The following is a 17,998-nucleotide window of genomic DNA, read 5'->3' as shown; positions in this document are numbered from 1 at the left end:
AGTAGCTTTGGTATAAAGTACAATTTGGCAAGCAAGACTGGTTCTAGTGCAATGGAATAATCTGTCTGAAATCAATGCAAAGTTTTGCTAAGGCATCATTGCTTTTGAGTGCACAGTAAGGTCAGTTCCAACAACAACTTCATCATATCTTTCTATTAAAATTTATATCAACAGAGTTCATAATGTAGAGTGGATGCTCGTCCAGAGGATGGATGATCACAGAAATCATAAGCTGTGAAGAATGCTTTGTGTGTCTTAGAAAAACCTGACTAAACTTAACTAAATCAGAAATCAGATAAATTGAAATGTCCTACTTGGCTACTCAACCCCCTCTCCTTTTCAATTTATATTACTCAAATTATGCAGACCGCCTAGAAATAGAGAAAAGAGTTTAGCTAAGTTTTTCTGTTGTACTTCAGAGTCTTTCTCCAGATGCTCTCTGAACAGTAAGCATACAACAAAATGCCATAGTTATTCACAACTTGATAATAGGTTTAAATGCTTATCTGGAGCACTGAAACATAGACCCTTTACTGTATTCCACAGTGGAGGTAATTGTGTCTGTTGTGGTATCGGTGAATGTTCTTATCTTGATCGAATGAAAAGGACTTTTCTGTTAAAATATGGAGTTCCTTTCCTTGTTTCTCTCTCATTTTATTTTACGATTGTAAACTACCTAGATCCATCGAAGTATGGATATAAAGTTCTTTTAATAGACATAAACATGCAGGGTGATCCAACTTGGAACAACTTTTGAGGTACTGATATACCGCTGCAGCTGGAGTTTCTATATAAATTTGGTGCTATATTGACTCAATATCTGGATTTATTCAAAAGTATGTATACGTTTCTTTCATCTATAGTATTCTTAAACTCAGTTTTCTCTTTGCAGGTCTTGGGTCCTTGGTGCTTTTGGCCTCCTGTGTCTTCTTGGACTAACATGGTCATTTGGCCTACTCTTTATCAATGAGGAAACTATTGTGATGGCCTATCTCTTCACAGTATTTAATGCGTTCCAAGGAATGTTTATCTTCATTTTCCATTGTGCTCTTCAGAAAAAAGTAAGTTTGATGAGATCTTCGGGTGTCTCGTAGAATTTCCTCGCTCAAGAAATTTTCAGACACCCGAGGAAATTTTCAATGTCTTGCAATCTAGCAATGTAAATGTTTAGAATGATTATATTATTGCTGTCTAATTCTTTTCAGTAGTTTGACCCTGATTCTATAAATGGTGTCTGTCTCCTAGGCGCAATTGTCAATCAGCCACTAGACACCGTTTATAGAATCTCATCTAGTGACGCTTAAGCTTTCTTTAGCAGGTATTGAATCCTTGGGCAAACTCCCTATTTAGACAAGAGTTTTCTTGGCCCAAAAGAGTGCGCCTAAGTAAATCCATTCCCAAAATCTACCCCTATAATTAAATCTCTAATCATGCCTACTTGCCAGTCGGTGCCTCGATGTAGGCACCGACTGACAAATTCATTTATTTCAATTGTTTGTTTAATGGTGCTTTTAGTTATCAGCACTGATTAAACCAATTTAAAAAAATTAAGTTAGGTGCCTAGATTGCCTAACTGAAGGCGTATTTTTTAGAATCGGGGCCTTTGGGCTCCTTTTACGAAGGTGCGCTAGTGGTTTTTAGCGCGCGCTAGCCGAAAAACTACCAGGAGGAGGCGGTAGTGGCTAGCGCGTGCTATTCCGCGCGTTAAGGCCCTAACGCGCCTTTGTAAAAGGAGCCGTTAGTTTCTAGGCCCATTTCCAGCATGCTGCATCTTGAATTTGATACCTCAAACTTGTCATTTTAAGGCCAGGATATTATAAATGTTGCCTACATATATATATATATATATATGTATGTATGTATGTATATAGACAGAACTTGGAAAGTAAAGATACAGTACCTCTTGCTTCTCTTTCTTTTACACTTCATTGTTCCTAGAGTTAAGTGGAGTCAGTATAAGTAATAATAAAGTACAAGTCAAGTGTGAAAGAGCTTAACCTGCAGCAGGAAGATTTTATACCTTAAAAAAAAAAATTCCTAGGCTGCCGTTTAAAGTTTCACTACCTCTCAGTAGATATCATCCTGTCCCTGTCTGCATATATAATGCAGTCTTTTTATTCTGTTATTATGAGCCGGTCACTAAATTGAACCGAGAAATAGAATTGTGAAAGTGAAAACTATTATGTTTTCAGTCCTGACGAGATGATGGTGCTCTTGCTTCCATCAGTTTTGAACAAGCTGTAATTTAAAGATAATGGCAATGGAATGTGCAGCACTGACAGATAATGTACGTTCACAGCAACATGGGCATGAGGCAGAAGCGACCCTGGAGGGTGGCGTTTCGGTAAAATATAGCTCTGATTGCTCTTGTTTTATGCTACGTTGTGTTTTCAGATCAGCTAATAACCATTAAATAGTCTGACAGTTTTTCTGAGGTTCTCTAGATCAGTGGTTCCCAACCCTGTCCTGGAGGACCACCAGGCCAGCTGGGTTTTCAGGCTAGCCCTAATGAATATGCATGAGAGAGATTTGCATATAATGGACGTGACAGGCATGCAAATCTGCTCCATGCATATTCATTAGGGCTAGCCTGAAAACCCGATTGGCCTGGTGGTCCTCCAGGACAGGGTTGGGAACCACTGCTCTAGATCACCTGATAACCTATACGTGTAAACTTCTATGTTCATTATTTGTGGTGTATATATTCTTGTGAACATAACTTACCGGCAAATTAATTTTTAAAATTCTATTGGAAAACACTTACATCTTTCATTAATAAGCAAAATTTAACTAAGATACTGCATAGGTATGGTGCATTGGGTGAACCACGTCTTTAGATAAGACTGACAGCTGAAAATTGTGGACCCTAGATGAACAAAGCATAGACATAAAGGACCACTGTATGTTCAATAAATGGCACCATGTGGTATTCCATGCACAACTGAAATTGATAATTAAAATAATTGGTTTTTAATGGGGTTTTCATACCATTTAACCCATTAAAACAATTAACTTAGACATGGATTTAATTAGGCATTGCTAGGCATCCTTAGTGTAGGCACTTCCTATAGAATTCCACCCATAGTGCCAGGATCCATGCCTAAATTTGGGCATAAGGATTTACACCAACTGAAACCTGTTGTAAATCCTCACTCATAAGTTAGGCACAGATCCCCTGAATTCTGTAATACTCTGTGCCTATTTAGTGAACACCCCTGACCAACTCATGCCCCTCCCATTGTCATGTCCCTTTTCAGTCACATGCTAAAAGATGGGGGGGGGGGGGTGCATTTTTTATAGAATAGCGCAGGTAAATCCAAATAGTTACCCATTGATAGCACCCAATTATTGGAACTAATTGACTTGTTACTCAGTTAAATTGTGTATAATTTTGGGATAGGAGAAAATGATATGAGCAGTATACAGTATATGCATGTCACAAGCATACTTTTGAAAATGCCCCATTGAGTCTTTAATTTTTACTATCCTGCAGAGGTAGTTTTATATGAGCAAGATAAAAAAAATATTCACATAATTACATATACTAGAGCAGTTGCCACAGAACTTGTACTCATGTTGGTACTAGAGAGTTGCGCATGGACAGAAATCAAGCCCGTCCCCGTCCATCCCCGCCAGAAATCAAATCCATTATCCCAGGACAAGAAGGCAGCCTATTCTCACATATGGGTAATGTCATGCATGGAGCCCGGATGCAGACAGCTTCGCAAGCAGACTTGCTTGTAGAACTTCAGAAAGTTTGCGACTACCGCACCGCGCATGCGCGAGTGCCTTCCCGCCCAGTGCAGGGCGTGCATCTCCTCAGTTCTCAGTTTTCCGCGGAGCCAAGAAGTCCTAATTCAACGCTCTGTGCTAGACTCAATAACTACTTTGTGCCTTCTCTCACCGCAGCTCATGTTTTATTTCTTTTCAGGGTCGCTGTGTTTTTCTTGCACGTTTTATATATATTTAAAAAAAAATACTTAATTTGATTTTTCTTTTCTGTCATGGCGGGGCCTGCCGTGCGGCCTCACCCTGCGGGCTTCAACCTAGCCGAGGCTATTTTTCCCGTTTATGTCCCAGCCAGTCACAGACTTCAAGAAGTGTAGCCGTTGCCAGCACGCAATCTCCCTCACTGACCCACATAGGTGGTGTATTCAGTGTTTGGGACCTGACCATCATCCGGAGTCATGTGTCCACTGTGCTACCCTTCAACCTTGTGCCCGCAAACGTCGTCGAGTTCAGGTGGAAAAACTCTTTGGAGGTATGGATCCACTTGCCCCAGTCTCAACCCCAAATCTGGTCAAGCTTTCAGGGGTTCTGCCTTCTGCCTCGACCTCGGCTTCGACTTTAATCAAGCCATCCTCGTTTGGCGGGTCTTCGCCCTCGAGCAAATCTGCTAAGTCTTCTCCTGACGACACGCTTGCCTCGCTGCCTCCCTCAGGTCAAGTTCTGGCAATGATTATGAAGCTACCCAAGAAGCATGTCTCCAAGTCGAAGAGTCATTCTTACTTCTCTTTCTCGGAGACTATAGCCACACCAAATGTACCAGATCCTCAAGTCTCAGTATCACATTTGGAGGCTTTGATCCAGACCATTTTGGATTGCCAGTTTGGTAATATGCTTGCCAAACATACTCCTACCTCGACTCTGCTTCCTGCAGTCCAGCCTGAGCAAATAGCAATATCACAATGAGTCGAGTCTTTGCGAGTGTCTCGTGTGGAGCATAAGTACGCTACTCAAGGAGCCGAGTCCTTGTCAGTGTCTCGAGATACCTCAACACAAGGAGTTCAATACCTTTTGGTGTCTCAATCTCACTCTCCAGCCTCCAGCCTTCCTTCCTCCTTCCCGAGGCATATACTCTCCTCTCTGCCTCGAGGCAGATGCTTTCCTTGTGGAATGGACGAATCAGTTTCTCTATCCATTCCCTCCATTTCCTCTGATTCTCAAGACTCTTGTCAACTCAAACAAGATCATGCCACCATGATTCTCATAGCTCCTTGGTAGCCCAGGCAACCCTGGTACTCCCTTCTACTTCAACTCAGCAGCAGGGAGCCTCTGCTTATACCAGTATTTCCCTCCCTGCTTACACAGAGTCTGGGGTTCTCTCCTTCATCCCAACCTGCAATCTCTACACCTGACAGCTTGGTACCTCCCAACCTAACTGCCACTCTACAGTTTTCTCAATCTGTACAGGTCATTTTAGAGGCTTCTAGGAAGCCTACCACTAGACAGTGCTACAACCAGAAATGGACTAGATTTTCTGCTTGGTGCACCATCCACCACAAGGAGCCTCAATCTGCTTTCTTGTCTTCAGTTTTGGATTTCCTGTTCCACTTATCACAATCAGGCCTCAAATCCACATCCATTCAAGTCCATCTCAGTGTAATTGCTGCTTTTCATCAGCCTATCGATGGGAAACCCCTATCTGTTCATCTTGTGCTTTCCAGATTTATGAAAGGACTTGTCAGTATCAAACCACCTCTCATACCACCTCCATCTCAAATACATGCTGCACGTAGCTGACCCGGAAGTCTTCTCTCTGACTTTAGCTCGGATGTCGGAGAGTGGGCTTCCGGATTAACTACTGAATTCATGCTTGAAGCGCTGCACCCTGCTTGATAGAGGGGCGAATGCTGGTGGAGGGCAGGAAAAGGAGGCACACAGGTATTGGAGCCCCCTGAGGTGCCTCCAACCCTGCGGAATGCCCGCAGCTTCCACGGAATTCCCGTCATTCCTGTTCTCGTGCAGCTCTCTAGTTGGTACTAGGTCAGTCTATTTTCAAAGTGTGCCGACTTTTCACTTTCATTGTATGCAGATCTGTATCCTGCATATTCATTAACGGAAAGCCTTAAAACAGCAGTGAATTTGCATGAGAGTGAGTGCATGCAAATCTATCATGCCTGACAATTGTGAATAGAAGATGTTAAAGAGACAGTAAAATGCAGAGCTGTCCGATTCAGAAAACATTTTTTCGATTCAATTCAATTTTACTAATTGAATCAATTTTTTTGATACGATTTGATTTCCTTTCTATGATATAGCTTTAAAATTAGCTGGTGGGTTTATTTTGCAGCCACTTCTTACACCCCACCCCCTTTGCCTCCGTGTCATTGTCAAGGTGCCATTTTAGTCAAAGTAAATATCATAAAGTATATTAAATTTTGTAATCATCATAAGAACATAAGAATACTGAGACAGACCGAAGGTCCACTAAGCCCAGTATCCTGTTTCCAACAGTGGCCAACTTAGGTCCCAAGTACCTAGCTAGATCCCAAGTAGTAGAATAGATTTTATGCTGCTAATACTAGGAATAAGCAGTGAATTTCCCCAATCCATCTCAATAATGGCCCATGGATTTCTCTTATAGGAAATTATTCAAACCTATTTAAAACCCTGCTAAGTTAACTGATTCATCGCATTATCCGGCATCAAATTTGAGTTTAATTACACATCGTGTGAAGAAATATTTTTGCCTGTTTGTTTTAAATCTACTACTTAGTAGCTTCATTACATACCCCCCCGAGTCCTAGTGTTTTTTGAAAGGGTAAACAAATGATTCACATCTATCCTTTCCACTCCACTCAGTGTTTTATAAAACTCTTGTCATATCACAGCTGCTTTAGCCTTTTCCTCATAGGGAAATTGTCCCATCCCTTTTATTATTTTTGTTGCCCCTCTCTGTATCTTTTCTAATTCTGCTATATCTTTATTGAGATATGGTGACCAGAATTGCACACATTATTTGAGGTGTGGCTGTACCATAGAGCGATACAAGGGCATTATAACATTTTTATCTTTGTTTTCCATTCCTTTCCTGATAATTCCTAATATTCTATTTGTTTTCTTAGCCGCTGCCGCACGTTAAGCTGAGAGGGTTTCAACGTATCCTCAACGATGACACCTAGATCCTTTTCCTAGGCAGTGACTCTTAATGCGGAACCCTACATCACATAGGATTCCTTTTACGCTAAAATGGCTAACGCACCTTAGTAAAAGGACCCCATAGCTATGATTTAGGTTCCTCTTTCTCACATGCATCACTTTGCACTTGCTCACATTAAGCGTTATCTGCCGTTTTGGTGCCCAGTCTCACAAGGTCCTCCTGCAACTTCGAACAACTTTGTATCATCAGCAAATTGAATTATCTCACTAGTCATTCCCATCCAAAAACTTAATGTCAAAATATGTTCTAAAAGTAAAACATATCCTGAAAAAAAAAAGGGTTAATCAAATTATCTGTGAAATAAGAAATTTAAACATTATAATAATTGCATGACATGCAATTTAACTCTATTAGGAGTCAAAGTTGAGTCGGCACATTTTCACCGACTCCGCTAACCCACAAATTGCTTACGACTCTGACTCGACATAAAATGGGCCGAGGATGTTCTAAAGAAGGTGTAAAAGTTTCTTGAAGATTAAAACCAATTGAGTATTCTGTGTCTGTTCTAGGAAGAGAGGATTGGGGAGGAGATTTAGGAAGGTGTTATTTTACCCGAGATAGGATTATATACTGTATATATAGAAGAAATGTTATGTTTTCAATGGTTGGAGAAGGTTCATCTTAAAACAAAATTATGTCAAGAAATTATGCAAATATATCTTATTCATGGTACCTGAGTATTCCAACTTATAGTAAAATTCTCAGCCCCTGTACTAAAGTGGCAAAATTGTTAGTGAATTCAGTGTTCTGTAGTAATTTTTATGAAGCTTGGTTGTTTTACTAAAGAGAAAATGAGTGTCCAATTGAGAAATATTTGGTATTAAACAGACGAGCATCCTGTAATTCACAAACAGAATGATTCATTCATTAGTGAAAGTGTTCCTTCAAAAAGCGTACACATCAGCAAGCTGATTTCAAGTGTTGACCAGCATTATTATGGCAGGAGGATGAAAGAGCTTTGGATGCCTTTGAATTGCAAGTTGATCAAATATATCTAACTAAAGTCATCTGAATTGGAAAAACACCCTGGAGAGAAATTTCTTTTTAGTTAAATAGTAAACGCTGCTCAGTAATTAAGCCCTTAATGTCGAGCAATGTGGGAGAACGGTCTATCTCTGTCTTGCACAGACGGGGATCGGCTGTGCAGTGCACACAGCTTTTGCACGGTTTTACCTGTTTAGCCTGTGCGCACGCTGCATGGGGATGCAACGTGCATCTCGTTTACTCAAGGGAGGTCTAGGCTTGTTTACAGTCAGTCAGTCTGTTAATTTCTTCATTCACCATAGGTGCGTAAAGAATATAGTAAATGTTTCCGGCACTCGTTTTGCTGTGGCGGACTGCCTACTGAGAGTCCCCACAATTCAGTGAAAGCATCGACGACAAGAACTAGTGCTCGCTATTCCTCTGGCACACAGGTAACAAAGACTTTGACAGTATCTTTTAATTAAGCTTATTTATAGAAAGCCTATAGAGACAAGTTCACTTCAGATGCACTAATTGTCTTCTCATTATAATGATCTAGATGGCAAAATACATGCTTTCTCCTTTTTGTGGGATTGATTTGTTTTTAAAGATTTCCTCAAGGTTTTTCCTACTATTCTTTCTTGTACAAACACCCTTTTTATGTAATTATGGGATGTAATTGTGGTGCAGATGCCACAGAGTGTAATTTTGATTTTTTTTTTTTTTTTTTTTTTTCCTAATTGGAAAGTTGTAGATTACGCTTTCTGTGGCAGGCTTTTGAGATGAGCAGTTTACTGAGTTTTCAGCCAGGAGTACAGTGGAGATTTTTACATAACCAATCTTGGCGTTTGTTGCTTTTCATTAACAGTCTCGTATAAGGAGGATGTGGAATGATACTGTCAGGAAACAGTCTGAATCTTCCTTCATCTCAGGTGATATCAACAGTACTTCTACACTTAATCAAGGTTAGTAGCATAGCAGCTGAATGTAAAAAGAGCGTGGGGATTTTTCTTTTTGAATTTAGAAGAAAAACTGTAAGCAAGCATTTTTGTGTGTTAGAATTAAATTTGAAAGTTTTCAAGAGTGGATTTGAAAATCTTGTTCCTTCATCTTGCTCATTCACTCCACTTTTTATCCATTTATGGAAATCGTATTTAAATACAGTTTAATAGAAAGCACTAATATAATTGTATACATTCCTAAACGTTTGCAGGTTAGATCCCAGATATATTTTCTTAATGCATGATTTTTCAATCCCATGATAACTTTTCATTGATATTAATATAGAAATTTGTCTATACAAGGAGCTTAAACGCTTCTATTATAGTATTTTGACAAGATTTTCAATGCAACCACTAACTAGTCTTGTAGCAAAAGACTTCCAGTATAGAAAACAACAAGTTCAAATCCCGATGTAGGGCTGCAAAGGAGTTTTATCCATTATCTCTGAAATAGTGGTTTCCTTCTTTGTTTTATTTTATTTAAATATTAATCTGTTACAGCAAAATGAAAACAGTTACATTTAGAGAACTTGAAAGTGTTAATAGCATAAAATATCTCATTTGAGGATGTTCTATTTGTTACGTTATGGCTAAAATTGACATTTGGAGAATATGCAGTGTACTTGAATGCATGACTTGATAGGATGTTTCCATTTTTTTTGAAACTTTTTTCAAAGTAAATTCAATTAAATGTTAGTAAAATCATATTATTTTCTAATAAGATTAGCATAATTCTTCATTGAGATCTCAAGGATTTTGCTCCCTGATAAAACATTGTGATCCCCTTTAAGTCGCTATTGGGTGAGAAATTTACAAACTAGTGTCCCAAAATGGTGAAACATTCGTCAAAAACAACAAATAGGAGCACTATAAACTTAAAACCACTTTATGCATTGTGATCAGCATAGAAGAATTAATATTCAATATAGAATATCTTTCTGAATAATAACATAATAAATTAGTTTAAAAAATTCATGAGGTAGAGTGACTAAGCGGCATCAGACCTAAAGATGTGATAATAAATAGGGTTAATAAATTTCAAACTCCCTGTTTAGTGACCTATTTTTCACTGGTATGCATAAATAGTACCATGTGTTTAAACGCAATTTATCCCAGGCTACCATAAATGTGGACTAAGACACACACGTTAATGGATTGGCCCTATTAAAAATGAATAATGCTGCAGTATTTTATATATCTGTTGCAACCCATGTATACTTTGTCAATCAGTCCTTTTATTATTAATTGAAGTACATTTTCTGCTAGTGCAGTTGATTACAAATACACTCGGTCCTTTAAAAGACGCTGATATACTAAGCTTTGAAGTGATTTTACAGAGAGGACTTTGCACAGAAAATAACACAAAATGCTAAAATTTCATAAAAGTAATGACCATACAAAATTTTCATGCCTAGTCTCTTACTATAAAAGTTTATTTAAATTCCAGTTAATGAGTTTCTGCAATGCAAAAGCATGCAAAGCAACTTAGGAAGATGTATATTTTTGATTCATTTTTGGCTCGTTGTGCCTTTTTATTTCTCCCAGTGCTTTAAGAAGAAGAATAATGATGATAAAATTTTTGATGAGAGTTAAAACTTTACCTTGCATTAATCCAAAAACATGGATCAACATATTCTAATTTAGGCGGGCTTTTGTAAAAGGTGTACTGCCAAGCTGCCCATAAAAAATAGATTGGGCGGCTCAGCATTTAGCATGCACCTCTTAGCACTGTACCTTTGTAAAAGGACCCATCAGTTTATTATGCACTAAGGGGTCTGTCTTTTTTTAAATTTTTTTTTTTACTAAAGGGTGCTAAAACCTGGGCTTAATGCATTATAATGCACGATTATAATGTGCACTAAACTCAGATTTAACTTGGCCTCCTTTGAGGACATTCCCTCGATGCATTAACGTAACCATTAGCCCACAGTATCTGTAAGACATAAACACAGGACCATTTACCAACTCCTGTTTAAGGGGTGCTAAATGCTCCTGTGTTAACTCTGCATTAGCCAGTTAGCCTGCACTGAACTGAATGTATTAGCTGGCTAATGTTTCCATGTCCACTCTCTCCCCAACCCACCCCTCATCGGAGAAAAATTCTGCAAAATGCAATAATGCGCGGTCTAACCTGTGATAACATGCAATCTACCACACAGCCCCTTAATGCATTTGCGCAACAACCTGTTACCATGCACCAACTGTGCAATAAGGAGTCGTTCTATAAATGGCGCTGAAATTTAAGCACCAGTTAAAAAAAAAAAATAGCTATAATGGAGCACCAGGTTGTTTGCTGTTTTTGGATAATGCTTTGAGCTAATTTCAGCAACAAAAGTTGGATACCACTATTTGCTTATCGCTATTTATACAATATGCACAGAGAAGACTGGACAAACACACACACTATGGAAAACACTATCCAATCATATCGGAACCAGCTACCATTCTTGCATTCAATCAAAAAGTGGAGAAAAGGCCTCAGGTCACAAAGGCCAGACCCTGTTGAACCCCAATGGGGAATACAAAACAGGGAGGCTCAACTTCAGTCATAAGCTGAAAAATCTCCACCAGCCTATGATTGAAGGTGAGCTTCCCTGTTTTACATTCCCCGTTGGGGTTCGACAGGATCTGACCTTTGTGACCTGAGGCTTGGATGCATGAATGGTGGTTGGTTCTAATATGATTGGATAGCGTTTTCTATAGAATATATCGCTACTTATGCCATCTGAAACCTGGGGTAAATGCTGACATCCAACTTTGGGCATCTTAGCACTGCATGCAACATTTAGGAATATTCCTGTGACTTCCCTGTGAGTTGCACACTAAGGGATTTAGGTGTGTGGAGTTATAGAATAGGACACAGGGGGAGATGCACAGGCACGTTTCAATTATAGCCAATTAACCGCAATAATTGATAACATCAGTTCATTGTCATTAATTTGCTCATAAGATAATTTGTGTGCGCTCAAATTCTGGTGCCAAAATCTCTGCGCCATATATAGTACTCAAATATATTTAGTTTAGTGGACTTCAACGCCGAATTTCAGGTCGCAATACACATCTCTGAAACTTGTTTAGCCAAATCTCTTCATCAATCCGACCAACCCCTCTTTTTTTGTAACTATTTTTAAATCGCTCATAAATAACGTATCAAATAACACTCATCTTAATAGATACTTCAAAGGCAACGCCTGATCTGATGTGTTTTCGCCGGAAGGCTGTTCCAAGGCTTGTTCCTACAGCAATCATAAAATCAAAATGTTAATACATTATTCATATAAACCAGTCTTCAAGTAATCACAAAACAATTACCAGCCTTCCTTATGCTATACATGAGTCATCTTTAGTATCTCAAAGATGGCCGCGGCGTTCTTCCGTCTTTAAATTTAGCACACCTGCTTTCAGTAACCAATCCCATAGCCTTCAGTGTTGATAACATGTCAAAAGTACCACAGGTTAACTCAGGGCGCCCTGTGCTTTGCCATTTTAAGCTGTGGTAGGCACACAGTGCTTACCGCAGTTTGATAAAAGGACCCCTAAAAGCACTCCAATGAATATATGTATTTATTTATTTTTAGCATTCATTCACCATTTATTTATTCATTCATTCAATTTTTCTATACCGTTCTCCCAGGGGAGCTCAGAATGGTTTCCATGAGTTTATTCAGGTACTCAAGCATTTTTCCCTGTCTGTCTTGGTGGGCTCACAATCTATCTAACGTACCTGGGGCAATGGGGGGATTAAGTGACTTGCCCAGGATCACAAAGAGCAGCGTGGGTTTGAACCCACAACCTCAGGGGACTGAGGCTGTAGCTTTAACCACTGTGCCACTCTAGAAATCAGAATGTAGTAAAAGTGAGCCAAGTAAAGGACAATCAAGCCATTGTGACATCACTGTTGAAGTTGGCTCTTAGGCATTGGTGGAATGAGGCATTATGATGTCATAATACCAGTTCTACTTATCAAAGGCTGAAACTTTGCACAGTATTTATTTATTCAATTTTCTCTACCTTTGTCCCAGGGGAGCTCAGAATGGTTTATATGAGTTTATTTAGGTACTCAAGCATGTTTCCCTGTCTGGTCCAGTGGGCTCACAATGTATCTAATGTACCTGGGGCATTGGGGGTTTTAAGTGACTTGCCCAGGGTCACAGGGAGCAGCGTGGGTTTGAACCCGCAACCTCAGGGTGCTGAGGCTGTAGCTTTAACCACTGCGCCACACTCTCCCCCTTATAGCCTAAGCAGTTTACAATCAGGTACTCAAGTGTTTCTTCCTATCTGTCTGATGGGCTCACAGTCTGACCAATGTACCTGGAGTGTTAAGTGACTTGCCCAGGGTCACAAGGAGCAGGTTTTAGCTTGCAACCTCGGGGTGCCAAGGCTGCAGAACTAACTACTAGGCCCTCCTTCACACCTACATCTCTAAAGCAGCCCTTCAAGGGGCAAATTTGCAATAACAGATATGTGAAAATGGATGTGCAGTCCTGTTTTTCACACACAAAAAAAATTTAATTACTAAGCATGTCTTTCATTGAAGGGCAAATTCTTTGTGGGCCAATGATCTCCTAATAGCCACCTCTGTAGTCCTGATCTAGGGCTAAAGCTAAACCATGAATCAATAGCCCTTTACAAAAAAAAAAAAATGAAATGATACTAGGACTTCCCATAGCCTAGACTTACCCCATAGAAGTCACTTCTGTAGGGCAGTAATCTCTAACATGTGGCCCGGGGGCTGTATGCGACCCCTGACGTCTTCCATTGCAGACCTCAGTTTGCTGAAAGAAGTTTCAAGTTTTATTAAAATTCTATTTAATCGCCTATCAAAGAATTTCTAGGCGAATTACAAGTATGTTTAAAAAAAAAAGGTAAAACAGGTAAAAATAATACAAATATAACAATAACAGCGGGATCTGGATAGGCCCTGCTGTCCGCCTAAATACTCTAACCCCACTTCCTTCATAATCCACCCCTTTACCTTTTCCCAAAAAACACTCTGTAATCATCAGGTTGGGTAAGATTTAGCCGCAGCTCAGTTTATTACTATAAACATAATAACATCTCAACTTTATTAACATTGTATAAAAGAGCTCCTCCCGAGCTATCACATGAAATGAGTTTTTATTCCCTTGACCCCGCCACCACAGCAAGAGTCAGAGGGGTGGCATGACCCTCATGCCCCTTTTCCGGGTCACCTGACCCACCGAGCATGGCTCCCTGATGTCCCAACGCTCATCACCTGATGAGCCCCATGACCCAGTAGCTCGGGAGAACCGCCCCCGAGCTATCAACATCCACCTCCCCAGGGCAAGAGCGATCTTCCTACTTTCCTGCCCCGTGCAGATCACTCGTTCAAAATGGCTGCCGTGTGTTCCCATTGTCTCTTGAGGCTACGACGGGAACTCACGGCAGCCATTTTGGATGAGTGATCTGCACGGGGCAGGAAAGTAGGAAGATCGCTCCTGCCCCGAAAGACCACTAGACCACCAGATAAGGTCTAGTGCACTTGGCTGCAGCTTTGGGTATTAATCAACTTAAGGAGAGAGGCGGGGTGGTCAGAGCCGGCCCAAATATTATGGGCACATTTTCAATATTGGCGTGCCGGCTCTGCCCCTAACCCCCGCGAATGTTGAGGGATGAGTGTATTGATAATCCAAAATCAAGTGAGCTTTTAAAGTATATCCTTGAAGTATTTTAGCATCAGTATTAATTTGTAATGTTTAATACTCAATCTGAACAAGCAGGTCAAGGTGATTTACAAAATTAGTAGTATGTGTAAGCTTGAAATCTTTTGGTGGCCCTCGGAGCTTTTTCACTAGAGCTCTGGAGATCACTGCATCCATCCTAAAAATAGTGTTGCCACCTACAGGAAAGACTTTATGTAGGTTTAAAATAGGGGTGGGGCTGAACAGCCAAGAGCTGCTTTTTTTCAGTTTTAACCTCTGATTGGAGCTAAAGGGGATGTTTTTGAGTCTTTAATGTACATTTGTTGAGCCTTTAGTCCACCAGGGATTTGATGGTCCTTTGAGAGGGGTGCTTCTGGCATGTGATGCAAAAAGAGAACAATTGTTTTTAATCTTTTTTTTTTTAATATATATACATTACTATGACCAAAATGCACAAAAATAAATTGTCGCAAAATTTGGCTTTAAAAACAGATAAGCCAGGAGCTCTTTTGCAAGCACAGTTAGATTTTGTGAAAAGCAGCTGCTTACATACAAAATTAGAGGGCTAATACATCAGCCTTAAGACTGGAATGCATTAAACAGAAATTAGATAACTTTTCTGTTGATTATATAGATTTTGTTTGTTTAACATGTATGATTGTGATCAAAGGAATGAACCATCAAAGATAGATGTATGCTTTTGAAATCTTACCAGAGAACTGAGTATGATTGTCAGTAAATTGATACAGCATTGTCTCTCAAATTTTTTTTTTTTTTTGCAGCATGTCGGCTTTTGCATATAATGCACCAGGCTTTTGGCAGTTTCTTTCTTTCTCCCTGGTTTGAAAAGTTACCTTTCCTTCTGTCTTTATCTGTGTTTTTATTAACACAGCTGCTCTCATTAGGGATTATCCAACACCTGTAAACTTGTAAAGTTCAGAATTCCCTGATCGGGACCGCTGTGGTTAAGTCTCCTAATATTAAGCTGTAGCATCTTGAAACATACTGTGATCTCTGTGTCTTTAATTGCCATTGCTTGTCACAAAGTGATCGTGTATAAATTGGTGAATGTCATACTCGGCAGGTGTTTACGTTGGGGATTCAGGAAAGCACCTGTGAATCGGTGAAATTTTAGCTGTGTTATCTTTCTTGCCTTCAAATTAATAGTTTTAAATACAATCAGGCATTGCCAGCGGAATTGCATTTGACATTGCCCATGAGAACAAAAGAGAACAAAAAAAAACTTTATTAAAATTGAAACAACAATGTCTTTCTCTCTGTCTCTTTGCTTTAGGAATGACTGGCAATTACCTACTAACAAACCCTCTTCTTCGGCCCCATGGCACTAACAACCCCTATAACACACTGCTGGCTGAAACAGTTGTATGTAATGCCCCTTCAGCTCCTGTGTTTAACTCACCAGGTGTGCTTCTGCTTATACTCGATAAAACTGCATTTCTCTGTGTCCTAGCATCTATATTTAGGAAGCTATACAGCTCATCTTGCAATCTCCTTGTTCTGTAACCTGTTTGTCAATTTCTAACAGATTCTGCAGCCTTGCCTGTGTCAGGCTTGTAAAACTGCACTATATTATAGTAATGTCTTAGGCAACAAAATAGTATGTACCAATAATTATCCATGTCTTTAACACAGGTGGCATAAATCTTAATATACTATTACAGGACTGACAGCACATGGTCTGAGAGCCCATCTTCAAGATGTAAATCATTTAGAGGTACCATGTCTATGCAATATTAGGCTGACTTGACGTCTAAAAGACTTATGCAATAGGTGAAAATCATGAACTTGGTTCAGTCTTAGTGCACTGCCAGAGGACTTATCATCTGTGCTCTAATTAATTTTAAACAATAGCAAAGCAAATAACGAACTATAGTATTGTGCAGCTTTATCTAGTTCATTCACCAGGAGAATTAAAAAAACAAAACAAAAAAAAACCCACACAACCTTAAGATGCAACTGAAAGACAGAACAGGTCAGATTGCAGGATTAGTGTGTATCTCAACTTAAAGTTTTATGTTTATCTGAAGCAGTAAATATTCGTATTTGTTAATTATTTAAGCAACTGAATGACAATTACCGTATTTTCACATAGATATCGCGCACCCGTGTAAAATGCGCACACGGGTATAGCGCGCGAAAAACACAAATTTATGTACAGAATTTTTTATATACCGCGCACACCCGTATACCGTGCATGCTGCCCGACTCTCCTTTCGCCCGCCCCGACTCTCCTCTGGAGACCCCGACTCTCTTTTTGCCCGCCCTGACTCTCCTTTCCCCCTTGAAGTCCTGTCCCTACCCTGAAAGCCTGATGCCCCCCCCACGACGTCCGATTCACCCCCCCCCCCCGCAGGACCGCTCACACCCCCACCACGAAGGACCGCTCGCACCCCCACAGCCTCCCCCCCTCCCCCATGGAGAAGCTGTCTACCTTGTTTCTAGATGCCAGTCCAGCTGCTTCCTCTGCCGGCAGTCCTGCCCCTTCTCAGAGCTCTGTGCTGCGCTGCTTCCTCTTCAGGCGGTCCCGCCCTTTCTCTGATGTCAGAGAAAGGGCGGGACTGCCTGAAGAGGAAGCAGCACAGCACAGGGCTCTGAGAAGGGGTAGGACCGCCGGCAGAGGAAGCAGCTGGGCTGGCATCCGGAAACAAGGTAGACAGCTTCTCCATGGGGGAGGCTGTGGGGGTGCGAGCGGTCCTTCGGGTGGGGGTGCGAGCAGTCCTTCGGGGTGGGAGTGCGAGCGCTCCTTCCGGGTGATGAATCGGGTGTCGGGGGGGGAGAGGGGGAGGAAACTATGTAAAAAAAAATTTGTACAACGTGCTCACGCGTATAACGCGCAAGGGTATGCGCGGTATGTAAAAACCACGTATAACGCGCGCGTTATATGCAAGAAAATACGGTAGTTAAGTTTTTTTACTTGCATATCTCTGAATGTATAGCAATTAAAAATCCTGTTTGAATGGCAAGAATTTCTTTCTAACTTAACTGCACTTTTTGTTCTCTTGTTTCCCTGCTTTCCCTACGCTTTCCTCTAGCGAACTACAGAGAGACAAGTATGGGAGTAAAACTTAACTTTGCCTATCAAATGTAAATTTTTTCAGCATGGTTTTTAAGAGGCACAATTAAAAAACATAAATAACCATCATCATGAAGTACACTCAGCGGGCAAGTGGTTCACAATTTGCATTTCCATTTCTAGCCGAATTCCTCACATCCTTCCCAAAACAAAAATATACTTAAATATCTTTCCATGCTGTCCAACAAGTAATGGCGGCAAGTATGATTGAGAATTGATTTGCAATGCTGAAATAATTTGCTGTTAAAAAAAAAAACAACAACCCAAAACACACTGTCTAACAGAAATATTTCATAATCTACTTACTATTTCCACATTCCTACAGTAATCTTGC

General features: G+C 40.2%; 1 protein-coding gene across 15 annotated transcripts in view; it reads left to right on the top strand.

Annotated features, from left to right (window-relative positions):
- The window catches only part of ADGRL2 (adhesion G protein-coupled receptor L2), a 419,013-nt gene that overhangs the window by 395,231 nt on the left and 5,784 nt on the right, over window positions 1-17,998 (top strand). For 7 of the 15 annotated variants that reach the window (XM_033915829.1, XM_033915827.1, XM_033915826.1 and 4 more), the window contains 4 exons: window positions 893-1,061; window positions 8,230-8,358; window positions 8,775-8,871; window positions 15,865-15,993. In XM_033915829.1, coding sequence (XP_033771720.1) covers window positions 893-1,061; window positions 8,230-8,358; window positions 8,775-8,871; window positions 15,865-15,993 — 524 coding nt within the window. Of the gene's footprint in view, window positions 1-892; window positions 1,062-8,229; window positions 8,359-8,774; window positions 8,872-15,864; window positions 15,994-16,223; window positions 16,306-17,998 lie in introns of all 15 variants that reach the window. The other 8 variants (XM_033915831.1, XM_033915833.1, XM_033915830.1 and 5 more) reach the window with 2 other exon arrangements.

The sequence above is a fragment of the Geotrypetes seraphini genome, chromosome 12 (genome assembly GCF_902459505.1).
Source record: "Geotrypetes seraphini chromosome 12, aGeoSer1.1, whole genome shotgun sequence".
Lineage (NCBI taxonomy): Eukaryota > Metazoa > Chordata > Amphibia > Gymnophiona > Dermophiidae > Geotrypetes > Geotrypetes seraphini.
Note: the sequence above shows the minus strand (reverse complement) of the source record. Positions and strands in the feature narration are given on the sequence as shown.